We start from the raw sequence: 12849 nt of genomic DNA on the forward strand, positions 1-12849 counted from the left end.
CTCGTTTGCTCGTCTCCTGTCTTTGTGTGCTCTCAAATTTCCTGGTGTGAAGTGTTCGTTCTTTATTACTTACAACATTAAGAAACAACCTAAAACTAACCAGTTGGCAGTAACAAGGTGATGGTACCGTCATCCATTTCTGTCATTTTTCCTCCTACTGTCATGGCGTCGTTTGGCGCGGTGCATTGTGGTCAGAACTGGTACCATCACAATTTTGTTTCATGTTGGTGTTAAGAGCGGGTAGTTTTTGTCGGATAGATAGAATACCCTAAAGATGAAAAAGAGAATTTTTTGTCAGGATGAAATATTAAATATATAAATAATTGTATATAGATTTGTGTGACGACCAGAATGCATTGCGGTGTGGTACCCAACACATCTCCTTTGGTGAGGATTAGGGTTAACGGTGATTTTTGAAGATGTGTCACTTTCAAAACATTTAAATCAGGTTATGTTTTGGAAGGCGATGATTTCTTGTTGATGTGTTCTACAGAGCGTTCTCTGCAATCGTGACTCGATGTGTGAGACGTCGTACTTCTGCGACATGACTGCCGGACCAGACGGAAACGGAATGTGCCGGAAACGGCAGAATCGCCAGCTACACGGAGGGGTAAGACAGTCACAAAAACAATTTTTTTCTGCAATAAAGATGTTTAAACATCTGTTTAAGTGAAAATCATAACTTTTTAGATTAGACATTGTTAGCAAACTGTCTTTTTGGTTTTTACGTTTATTTTGGGTACACATGTTTGATTTTTGTTTTGGAAAATTACTGGAAGATTAGAAAAAAAATTTTTTGTTAGCAACTTTGATACTGAATATTTTGAATCCCTTTTTGGTGGTGGGGTAGCGACTTAACAATGCATAGTCATTGATTGCACAAAATTAAAGGATTCAAATTCACAACTGCTAGAAAATGTACGTCGATGAAGGTTAGACGTCCATGTATTGAGATAGATACACAAACACAAGGAAATTGTTACCCAAGCAACTGGAAAGGTTTTTAAATGCACTTTCTTGTCCAGATCACAGTGTGCTACAAGGATATCGACTGTCCCGGCGGGAGATACTGTGATAAGCACGACCCTGAGTTGGAGCTCGGCATCTGCCGGGACCCTCCGCCGTACCCCGTCCTGCCGCCCGAGCCCGAGAAACAACCTGACCGGGGCCCGACCGCACCTGATGGACAGTACACGGTGAGGAGGTCATCCATGACAAGGTTTAAGTTAGTGGTCGACCATAGACTGAGAGACTGAAGGACGAAGCATGCATGGTGCTTTTTTCCTTAGCAAGTTTTTTCGTTAGCAATATGATCGTGTAGCGCAAAGCCTTGGTCACAACCCGCTGTACGTGCTTTTTGTCCGTACGTTTTTTGGGAGGCTACGTCTGCTACGTTTTCTGAAAACGTGGGGAAGGAGTGGCGTCTACGCACGTCACTCACACGGTTGCGCAAGGTGTAAGAGTGTGGTCTGCACGCCATGACCACGTCTGGGCGTGAGCGGTTGCGTGCATCGTACGTTGCGCAAGTGGTGAGTTGTACGTGCTTACAACGTTAACGTACGATCTCTGTGCGATTGCAACTTTACCATAAGGAGGCCATTCTCACACGTGCTTCTTCCGCACGGCACGTACGGGGCACGCACGCGCGTCGCTCGTACTCGCACGCACGGGTGGTGAATCCGCAGACCGCACGTAGAAAAAGTTTTACATGCACTTAAAGTTCTACGGCGTGTCTGCGTGCTCCCAAATCCGTAGGATTCCGTACGGAGGTGGTACTCACCACGCACGGATTCCCTACGTTTGCACACGTTTTTGCACGTAGACAGCACGCAGAAGCACGTACGGCGGGTTGTGACCGTGGCGTAACGGCATGCAGTATGTTTGGCCCAGAATCCAAAAGCATCCTAGGTTCGAATCTTGCTATGTCATCGATCTTGGAAAAGGCACTTTGCACGACTTTCCTTACTCTACCAAGGTGTACAATTGGGTACCTGACTTCGGTTGGGGAGGTAAAAGAGGAATGGGCTCCGCCTTCCAATACCATGCTCTGCCTTTACGGCTTCAAAAAGGCTATGGGACAACCTTACCCATATTTTAATAGTGCAATGCGGCTTACATGGCTTAGTCACGGCCCATCCATTTACTCATACTCAATGGCCTTTACGCTAATAATGAGGGTAGTCCTTCGGCGTACTCCCATGTCATCAGTCATCATTCGTAGCTATAGAACAATGACACCGCTGACACGGAATTCGGCGGGTTCGACTTTATCCATTCGTCTTTCTCAAAATTATCAACATGCCATCAGTCATTTCATTGTTTTGACTCGTTGTCAACCCTAGAATTTGATTCTAGATAAGAGTTCCATCCCCTGCTACTGCCCTGCAGCAGTAGATAAAGATCTCTACAACGTAAAACTTCCTCAACCGAAAATCATGAATTCGGAGATCTCATACCTCCATGAAACATGTAGAGGCTACGTAAAATTGTTATTGGGGGAATTTGTCTCATTGTAAGGTCGTAATTAACAGTTTTCTAAACTCAAATTACAAGACCATAGCATGTTCAGGACAAAACATACAAAAACAGGAAGTTCTGCTGCAGTACCAAGGTCAGCCACCAGGAGGGCAATATTTGACCATGACCTTTGTCTTCCTAAGACCTACCAACGTACCAAATATCATCACAATCCATAAAGGCGTTCTGAAGTTATGCTGACTACAAATGTGCGGAAACACACACAAACACACACACACACGCGTACACACTGACACACCAAAAACAATACCTCCATTTTTCATGGAGGTAATAACACACCTTCTCTCTTTCTTCTTGTACATAAACTTCGATGCTCATGCACATACGTAGGGGTTTATTCTACGTTATTACAGATCACATAGTAAACCCAATGCTTGTTTCCAGGGCATCCCGTGCAAACAGGACCCAGACTGTGGAGTGAACAGTTACTGCGTACTGCGGAAGGAGCCTGACGGCAGGACTGTGGGAGAATGTGTGCGGGGCAGCAGAAGGGGAGAGGTAGAGAACAACTTTGGTTTTGTTCTGATATCCGAACCAAATCACTTTTCTAATGATGTCATATCTCAATGATATAGAATATTCTGATTCACCCCTTCCCAACTCACCAAACATTACTCTGGGAGCTGCCTATATAAATTGCCGCGGACGCAGTGCTTTTGGCCACCGAAGGACACTGGCTAACGGCCCGATATCCGGTCTGGCTACCAGCAGAATCCACCCCCCCCTTTTTTGCATTGGCTCAAATAAGTTGATGATACAATAATACACTTAACACTGTTAAGTTAACAGATAAGAGTCGGGGTTATACATGATAAAAGATTCCTTGAGTAAAATTAGAAGATAAACCTGAATATTTGTTTTAGTCAATCTTAGGCTTTTGGTAATTGCAACGTTGGAACGGTATTGTTGGAATTACATGTTGACATGATGAGATAAGCTTAATGTATTATAAGCTTGGGGTAGGATCATTAATTGTGATTTGTTTTACCCCAGCCCGTCTACTGTTATGACGACCCCATGTGCGGAGCAGGCTTCAGGTGTAAACTCTCCCCTAACGGCGTGTACGGGATCTGTACTGAAGACGACAAGGCACAACCAGACGGGCACGTGAGTATCTGTACACTGTATAGGGCCAATGCACCATATGTGCAGATATATGCAGTTTGTGTTGCATTGTATTCTCTACATACATTGTAGACGTATGGTTGCGAAATATTTCAATGCATTTAATACATTTCTGCATCAAAAGGAGTTTTGAAACTATAGATTCGACGTTTTATGTCACGATATTATCCTAACTTAAAGATATTTCGCATATAGGATGTAGTAGAAGTCCCTCATTCTTGTATCACGTATCTCGTGATCTATAATTACACCATCACCTTTCTAGAATAGTGTGAAATCCATATAACACTACTGGAGATCCTAAAAAATCAAACAAACAAACAAACAAACAAACAAACAGACCATCAGGGCATGATCATGATGAGTACTTTAACCAAAGCCCTGACCAAAGCCGAATGCCTGGTTGTGTTGCAGGGAGGGAACATGTTCTGTTACTCGGACTCGGACTGTGACCGGGGAGCCAAGTGTGAGATGACGGAGAAAGGCGGCATGTGCACCAACGGTGACACCAACAACATCACGCCGGAACAGAAGCCGCCTGAGAAGGTAGGGACACGGGATAAAGTCGAGATGCAAAATGAGAAAGGCACAATGAATTTCCTCTCAGTGGCAGTCTGTTGAGTGTATATGATAAAAGAGTACCTCCGTTTAAAGCTAGTGACATTCTCTTTTGCCTGCATAAAAGTTCCGAAATAAAGTATACCTACAAATGATTACAACTGTTCTTTGATGAAACTTTGAGTTGCAGGTAAACTACTAGTATTTGTTGCCAGGTAAGTTGGTACACGAAGATAAAAGATGTATGACAAATGACAAAACGTTGCGAACGACAATCTTCCATGCTACTACATTGATTGATAACGACTATACTATATCAAAAATTCAAATGTCATTAGAACGTAACTCTTATCATTAGTGCATGATGGTGACTCCTGCATGTTTTGTCCCATTGTATCCTAACCTCCAACTTCATCTAACATTCGTAATATCTAACACCGTAACGTACAATTTCTAACAATTTTTGTCATCTTCGTACTAAACTATCTCTTATCTTTTTATACTTTATTAACACGAGTACAGAACGACCCTATGATGAAGGTAACGTAATTCTAGTGCAGCTACAACTTGTGAAACAATTTTAATCGACCAACCATTGATAGCATCATCCATAACATGTGATGTCGCCACAGCAAATGATGGTGATGTTAACAAAAGTCGCCATTTTTCTCATATTATCATCTGCAGCTGCAGGCAGGTTTTTGCTACGTGGATAAAGAATGTAAGGAAGGTCACATCTGCCGAGTCAATCTGTCTCGCGGGTTCGGGAAATGCGAGTTGGGGTCTCGGGAATCTGAGATTGACAGAGGACAGGTAGAGCTCAGACGCTGGTGCTTGACCGGCAGTTCTGCCGCACGCATATTTGGGTTCTAAAGACAGTTCCTTGGTATAGAGAATCGCAGCAAAGCTACATGTGAAATAGTGCATTTATGCAAATGTAGCGCATTTATGCAAATGTTTGCATTGATGCAAATGTTTGCATTGATGCAAATGTTTGCATTGATGCAAATGTGCGCATTTATGCAAATGTGCGCATTTATACAAATGTGCGCATTTATGCAAATGTCTGCATTTATGCAAATGTGCGCATTTATGCAAATGTGCGCATTTATGCAAATGTGCGCATTTATGCAAATGTGCGCATTTATGCAAATGTAGTGCATTTATGCAAATGTAGTGCATTTATGCAAATGTTGTGCATTTATGCAAATGTAGTGCATTTATGCAAATGTAGTGCATTTATACACATATTGTGCATTTATGCAAATATTGTGCATTTATGCAAATGTAGATGCAAATGATAGACACCAATATATTTCATGATCAGTTGCAGTCTACTTGCTGATTGCCTCGTGGTTGATGCTGGTTAATGAATATTGAGAGGTTGCTGGGCCATGTTTGATAAAATACAAGTGAATTTTCAGTGACAACCTACTAGTAATTGCTGAGCACTCCTGATTCGTGCTGGTTTGTTGCTGCCGCTCCAGCTGTCGTTAGGTTTATGCTGTCTGTTGCTGTAGAAGTGCAAGTAGTTGCAGTAGCAGTAGCGTGTAGAAGGTGTGGTAGCTGTAGGAGTAGGTAGGCTGGGAGGATGCTGGCAAATTTCAAGATAAGATAAAATTCACACATTTAGAACTCAAGTGCAGTACGTCTACACAGAGTTTCAAGAGCCACAAGGGCTGTTCCATTTGAAAGAACTTGGTTAAAGGGGTGGGGACTAGTATATACACACTAAGTCAAGCGATGATCAGACTAGAGGCGCTGTGCGTATTTGCGATCGTTAGCCAACCAGATGCTTCAATGACCTATCAGCACTGCAATATTAGACTCATACTAAAACCGACGGAAGGAAACAAATGTCCCTGGCGTTTCAGAATAATCTCGTTTGAAATTCGAATTCCTGTCAGTGCTACCCTTTTGAATGGAATAGCTCTATCCCACACATCGTATGCCCAGACATCATTCGTTCAGTCACTCATTCATTCACTAATACAAAGAATAAGTCTGAATAACCCATTACTAACATTAACAACACCCATCCGTATGATCTCACCCAAAGGTACATGTACACTGACACACTAACGTTAAGTTACTAACGTATGTAATTTACTTTCTTTCTAACAAACATAACGGAAGGGTGAGTCTGTCAGGTACATTTAACATCTAACATCTTGTCAACTTTTCATATCAATTTCAAGATAACGTTCATGTGTAATAACCAGTTCAGTTGAAACGGACACCATTTCAAAACCATCAGTGTATTCATGAGCACATTATTTTGTTTTGTGTATTCACCATTATATACCTCATCGTGTGACTAACCACATCATTACTAACCCTTTTCACCACCAGCCCAACTTTTGCTACTCAAACGCTGACTGCGCGGCGGACCGTTACTGTGACGGGGCGCAATCTCTCGGCTACGGCACCTGTAGACTCGGGCCCCGCGGTCCCGTTCCCGTCCCGGTAAAGATATACCTAGCACATTACCTAGCCTGGTAGCTAGACCATCGTAAGCTCGCCGGTATTTCTACGGTGCTGGGAATGCTGCCCGCCCGCACAGGAGCTTTCCTGAGGGCGGCGGGGGGGGGGGGTGTTACGGGGTCGGTTTCAATGACTTCGCGTGCCCTTGTGGGTCTGTGCCCGTGCTCTGAAAATTTTGGTCCGGGTGAAAAAAATCGGTCCAGGGAGTGGCCTAAAAAATACGAAGCCGGCAACACTCCCAGTACCGCATTGATAGTGAGAGAGTTCCCGGTGGTATGATTGCCAGGCTACTGGACAGCATGTTGTACAACATGGTGATGGTGTTTTTGTCCCTGCATTTTAATAGTGACATCAAAGATGATAGAATGGTGCAAATATGATGCATACCAAGTATGTTCACGCTGGTTCGAGTTCCTGATGAAGCCAGCAGTCCACTTAAACGATACACCTATGATCGACTTTTATAAAACTTACAAAGAAAAAACTAGTCTTCTTTTAACTTCCCAAAATCCACTAATTTTGGAGAAGGTGGGACATTACTAGTACGTCTTCCATGGTCTAAAAAAGAGAAGTCAGACCCCTTAGACATAGTTTTAGACATAGCTATAGCTCTAGACAACTACCTTTTATCATGTAGATTTTAGTTATTTTATACTACGTTTCATTGTTCTTTTCTGTTTGTAATTTGCAATTAGCCCCCCGGGCATGAATTTGCAATAAACTTCACATATACCTTTGATATCTCCGTTGATACAGCAGGTGGATGAGGTGTGTTACCGGCACGAGGAGTGCGGCGTCGGGCGCCACTGCAAGGTGGACGAGATGGTCGGCTTCGGCAGGTGTCGGGACGGCAGCCCGCCTCAACAACCAGAACCGCCGGTGTGTACATCTACTACTTGCACCACGTGCATATGTTATATTATATGTCATTTTTCAATCATCATATTAATTTCATGACTATCGTTTGTTAATTAAGTTAGGAAGGAAGAGGGCCCTGTATAAGCCATGAAGGCTTTCCCCCTTCTGCAAATTGTTTTTTCTTTTACGTTACTTTTATTTATTCCAGTTATTTGTAAACGATGTGCGAATAAACAAACAATATGTTATATTAGACAGTTGAATAACTGACAAGCCAAAGCTTATAACTGCATTGTAATATTAGGACGATACAAAAATTTTATGGGCATTTCTTTTTAAAGTAAGTTGAATCAACCCTAGCCTACTCCATTGCAAATAGCTGCCAATTGGGAATAAGTGAAGGTGCCAAATTATGACGCCTTACGAGTGTGTTTAAAATCTGGAAACACAGCTGTTAGCCATATTTGTTTGCATTCGGGTATTCTGTGGTGGTGCCACAAAATGAGCGCTCTGTTTTAGCGTTAGCCACTAATGTCAGAAATATGACGTCCTTTCGAAACACTATGATTGTAAATGATCTGGACAATGCGCACAGGCTGTACTATCAGCAGCACTATAGGTATGAACTAAGTATGTTCTCGGCAGAGATACTCTCCAGAACTTTACAAGCGATCTAGAAGGCAAACTGTGGAAGAAAAGACAGAGGCAGAGGCCTGGCTGGAAAGAGAACTCTTCTACGCCAGGCAAGGACGTCGACGACAACAAGCTAACCGAAAGGCACAGAAAGAACGTCAAAGACATACAAATCCTAAAAGATCAAAGCTGAAACGCCCTCGTGCGAAAGAAAAACACAAAAGAGTAAAACCGATGCAACAGAAAAAGAAGCAACATTTGCGGAAATTGCTGAAGTTAGCAAATACCTTTGTAAACACAAATAAAAGTTCCCTACCTGCGATTCGCCATCTCCGAAAACGGATACAGACGGAGTTTTTGTGCAACAGGACTAGGCTTAAGAGTAAAGATAAACTGGACAAATGTTTGGCAAGGCGGAACGAATTTATCATCCTGGGGAGGCAGAATAAGATAATTATCGTTGGCGAAGATAACAAGATTATCATACGGGGTGATAAGAATGATATAATCATTGACGGCGAAGGGAATGTGGTCACCGCTTTGAGACAGGAATGGAACGAAACTGCTACAGAAAATACAACAAAGACTGAACACCGACTAGAGACAACAACTATAGCAAGAATGTATGAACAGACTGCCGCATCTTCTCACATTGCCAGTACCACGGACAGGATTCTAAGGAACAGAACCACAACTACGCCACTGATACGGACAACTAAACCAGTACATTCGAATACAACTGTTAGCAGTCAAAATACCACCTATCTAATCATGAATACGACAGTTTATCAGAATCCGTCCAACATCACTAACACATCTGGAAACATTCCAAATACTACCTATTCAACAACGCCATTGATACGAACAACTAAATCAGTGCCTACGGACACAACTGTTAGCAGTCGAAATACAACCTATACCTTCGGGAATACGACGGTTTATCAGAATTATTCCAACATCAATGACACTGGGAACAATCCAAATACTACCTATCAACCTGGAAACACAATTGTCTATATGAATGAATCCAGAATTGTTTATACATCTACCGAAAGTCTGCCAAATACTACTTATATATCGAGAAATACGACCGTTTTTCATACTGAATCGCAATTAAACAACACACAGGTAATTACAAATTACTACAACCAAACACTTTCACAGCGGAAAGAGACAGAAAAGGGTAAAAATAATGAGTGTGCGGGGACGCAGGGTTGGTTGTTAGGTTGGCTGTGGAGTTGGAAATGTGATGAGGAAAGTCAGCCGAGGAACCAAAATATCTCCAAAGAAAATATTGAGACCACGACAGCACACAACATAACGACAATACTGTCCACCACACAAAACTTCAGTACAAACACCACAGGTCGTACTCCAGTAAAGAATGTTACATGGACTCTTCTAAAGCACAACACTACTAGTGACGGACAGAGAGTAACTAGAACAAAAGAAAGGAACCTTACAACAATCAAAATTGAACGACACAAAATTCCAATAGATCCAAATACGACCTTGTCTCACCTGACGAATGCGACCAAGGCTTACACAGCTGCAGACAAGGTGACAATTGGATATGTTCAAAAGACAACGTTGCCTTACGTGAAAACTGTGACGGAGCGTTACAAAACCCGAAAGGCAGTCGATTCCGACAGCAAACTCGATATGCTTCGAAAGCCAACTCCCGTACAGCCCACTCATATCCCAAGTTCAAAACCAGTGAAAGAAGATGTAAAGACTGACAGAATACCACGAATCCCAATGCCGCTTCGACGTCCAAAAGAACAGCTCAAAACTACCCCTTCACCGGTCCACACTTCATCAAGTCTACACCATCAAACAAAGCCAACAACGACAGAGGAGAGTAAATCAACAAAATCGCCAAGAACACGATCTCCTGAAGAGAAGACTATGCTACCTAACCCTACCAAGAAAATATATGTATCGCCGTCTCAAGTGAACCCAAAAGATAGAGACCAAAAACGCAAAGACAAAGGTCCTAAAGGGAAGAACAAAGACAAAGGTAAGCCATCTAAGGCAGAAGAGAATCGGCGTAATGGTAGAAAACCTCATTCACGAGGAAAAAACAATACAAGCTCTAGGATTCGCCGTCCCGAAAAACAGAGACCAAGCAGCCGACGAACCACTAACACGGACAGGCCTACGGCAAACCGACAGTTGGGTAGCACGAACCACGGCAACGTTCAATCCAGAGGAGACAGGTCTCCCACACCGGCTGCTTTGTCCGTGCTAACTACCCTTAGTACGTTTACTCCATTGCCGCCTACCACCGAGAGACGATCTGATGTGCTCACACAAATAGATAAACAGTTTCCGTCTTTCGCCACCCATGGAAAAGACAACAGGCAGATTCTTCAGACAGCTTCGTCTACACAAAACGTCCCCATCAGCTGGATAAAAAGGATCAACCGAAAGCTCTTGAAGTTCGGGACTTCCATCCACTTGGACAGGATCGTCTCTGGTGTCCACGTGTGGCGGATCTCCAGTACGGACATGAAGGTACAGGACACTGCTGGCAACGTACGGCTTCGCTGCACCGCTGTGAGCAGGCTTGGCAGTCCCAGCCAACTCTCCTCGTAGTGTTCTCACGTAGACGACTTTGTTGATGCTCTATCACTTCAGTCCAGTTCAGCTTTATCTCGGTATCAAAGGCACAGTAAACCGCGAAAGAGACCCCAAATATCTATTGTTATATACACAGTTGCAAACACGGTTGAACAGCAGCCAAAGTCTCTAAGATTCAGGTTTTCAGCCATGCATTTCATCCCGCTCTACCCTTTCCCCATAGCCACTGACCACATATACCACAGGAACCATTTGAGGGAATATAATGTACAAATATGGGTGTTATTCACCAACTATATATACGGCTAACATAGCTGTCATCGGTGTTTCGTATTGCCAGTAGACTGCTTTGCAGCTGGCCATAGTAATGACGGAACAAGAACTATATGTAGTATAAATTTCATGCTATTTAAGAACTATACGTACATAACTGCAACAGACATATACATGTACTTCCATATGAAATAACGAACGTTTCGATCCATACTTTTGCAGCAACAACAGTTCTGCTACAGCGATAGTGAATGTGGACATGGGAGGTACTGTAAAGAAGATAGGGCCATCGGGTACGGAGTATGCACGGAAGGGAGCCGCCCTCCTCAGCCTCAACCCGTACCGATAGAGCCTCAGCCACAACCACGGCCAAGTGGGGTACGTGTATCACAAAATGTGTACTCCACACTTTCCTTAGGCGAAATATAGAAATATGGGAAGAAAGACCTTTATTGACTGCTTTTATGTTCTTATGAGCTACGTACAGGCCATGTATAAGACTGAGGTAGACTAACAGTAGAATAACAGTAAAACAGTAAGACTAACAGTAGAATCTTAGTAATATATACACAATTGGGGCATAGGGTGGGATAAAAAGGGAAAGAGTTAGCATGACAATCGTTGAAAAGACGTAAATGTGAGAGTCTACTCTCGAACAGGCTTAAACGTTGCATATTACTAAAACCGTATCCCAACTGTTGCTCGATGTCTATTTAACAATTTTTGTGTCTGATCCCCCAGCAGTTCTGCTACAACGACCCTGACTGCGGCCAGGGACAGTACTGTGATGTAGACCAGTACGGAGTGGGGACCTGTCGCAGTGGGAGCCGACCAGTTCCAGCCCCTGCCCCTGCTCCGGCACCCGCTGTGAGTACAGTATTCAGTCATAGTGCATACTATTATGACGTACTCGAGATGGCATTCCGAACAATCCATTTTTCCCTAATAGGTTATTGTTTTTGCATACTGTGTGTTATCTTGCATTTAGCCTTTGGGCAAGGGCTTGCAAATAAGTACAAAATGGACGAGAAAATCACCCACTGTAAGTACTAGTCACAGACACTTCCACAAAACACATGAGGACAATATCTATCTTTACTGTATCGTCTATATGTTGGCAGGGATCACAATGGGAATTTGTTTTTTTCCTAACAAGCTGTTTTGTGAAACTCTCCGCAAGGGAGGAATGGAAGAATGTGTAGCAAAATGTTGGAACAGTCATGTGTTTGTTTCTTTACTCTTTCAATTGTAGGGTATACCCATGGTTGTAGTATTGTTGATTGACTGCAATACATTGTACCACGTACTTGAGCAATAAAATCATTCATTCTTTAATTTCCTGATTTGGTCTCAGGAGCAGTACTGCTACCGTCCCGAGGAATGTCCAACGGGGTTTTACTGTGATCAGACTGGCGGCAATGGCTTCGGGATCTGTCGGCAAGGTTCGGGAGGACCACAACCGACGTCGGTAAGTAGAACCTCTCATGGGAGAAATAATTAAACTACCATCCTCCTTCTGCTAAAATCGCAGGGCGTATGCTGTAGTTTGCATGGTGACAATCTACGCAAAGGCAATCGGAAGTCTGCAGACAGTAATTAAAAGACGAGCGCGGTGACAATATAATATCAATATATATAGGCTGTGGACATAATCAATTAGTAGAGGTTGTGGGATATAATGAAAGTCAAGTGCAAATAGTCTTTATCTGCTGAGGCTATGGTTATATAACTGACTCCAAGCAGATCTTTGGGTGGATGCAATGCAGAATCAACTTGGTTAGGGAGTATCCAATATGG

The 12849-nt window shown here is 43.0% G+C and overlaps 1 protein-coding gene across 1 annotated transcript in view; it reads left to right on the forward strand.

Moving 5' to 3' along the window:
• The window catches only part of LOC109467317 (latent-transforming growth factor beta-binding protein 4-like), a 33464-nt gene that overhangs the window by 13203 nt on the left and 7412 nt on the right, over positions 1–12849 (forward strand). The window contains exons 5-12 of the mRNA XM_019765261.1: positions 494–610; positions 1026–1196; positions 2923–3036; positions 3532–3645; positions 4078–4209; positions 6574–6687; positions 11797–11919; positions 12407–12529. Of these exons, the coding sequence (XP_019620820.1) occupies positions 494–610; positions 1026–1196; positions 2923–3036; positions 3532–3645; positions 4078–4209; positions 6574–6687; positions 11797–11919; positions 12407–12529 (1008 nt within the window). The remainder of the gene's footprint in view (positions 1–493; positions 611–1025; positions 1197–2922; positions 3037–3531; positions 3646–4077; positions 4210–6573; positions 6688–11796; positions 11920–12406; positions 12530–12849) is intronic.

This window comes from Branchiostoma belcheri, unplaced genomic scaffold, assembly GCF_001625305.1.
Source record: "Branchiostoma belcheri isolate BF01 breed outbred unplaced genomic scaffold, Haploidv18h27 scaffold18, whole genome shotgun sequence".
NCBI classification, from domain to species: Eukaryota; Metazoa; Chordata; class Leptocardii; order Amphioxiformes; family Branchiostomatidae; genus Branchiostoma; species Branchiostoma belcheri.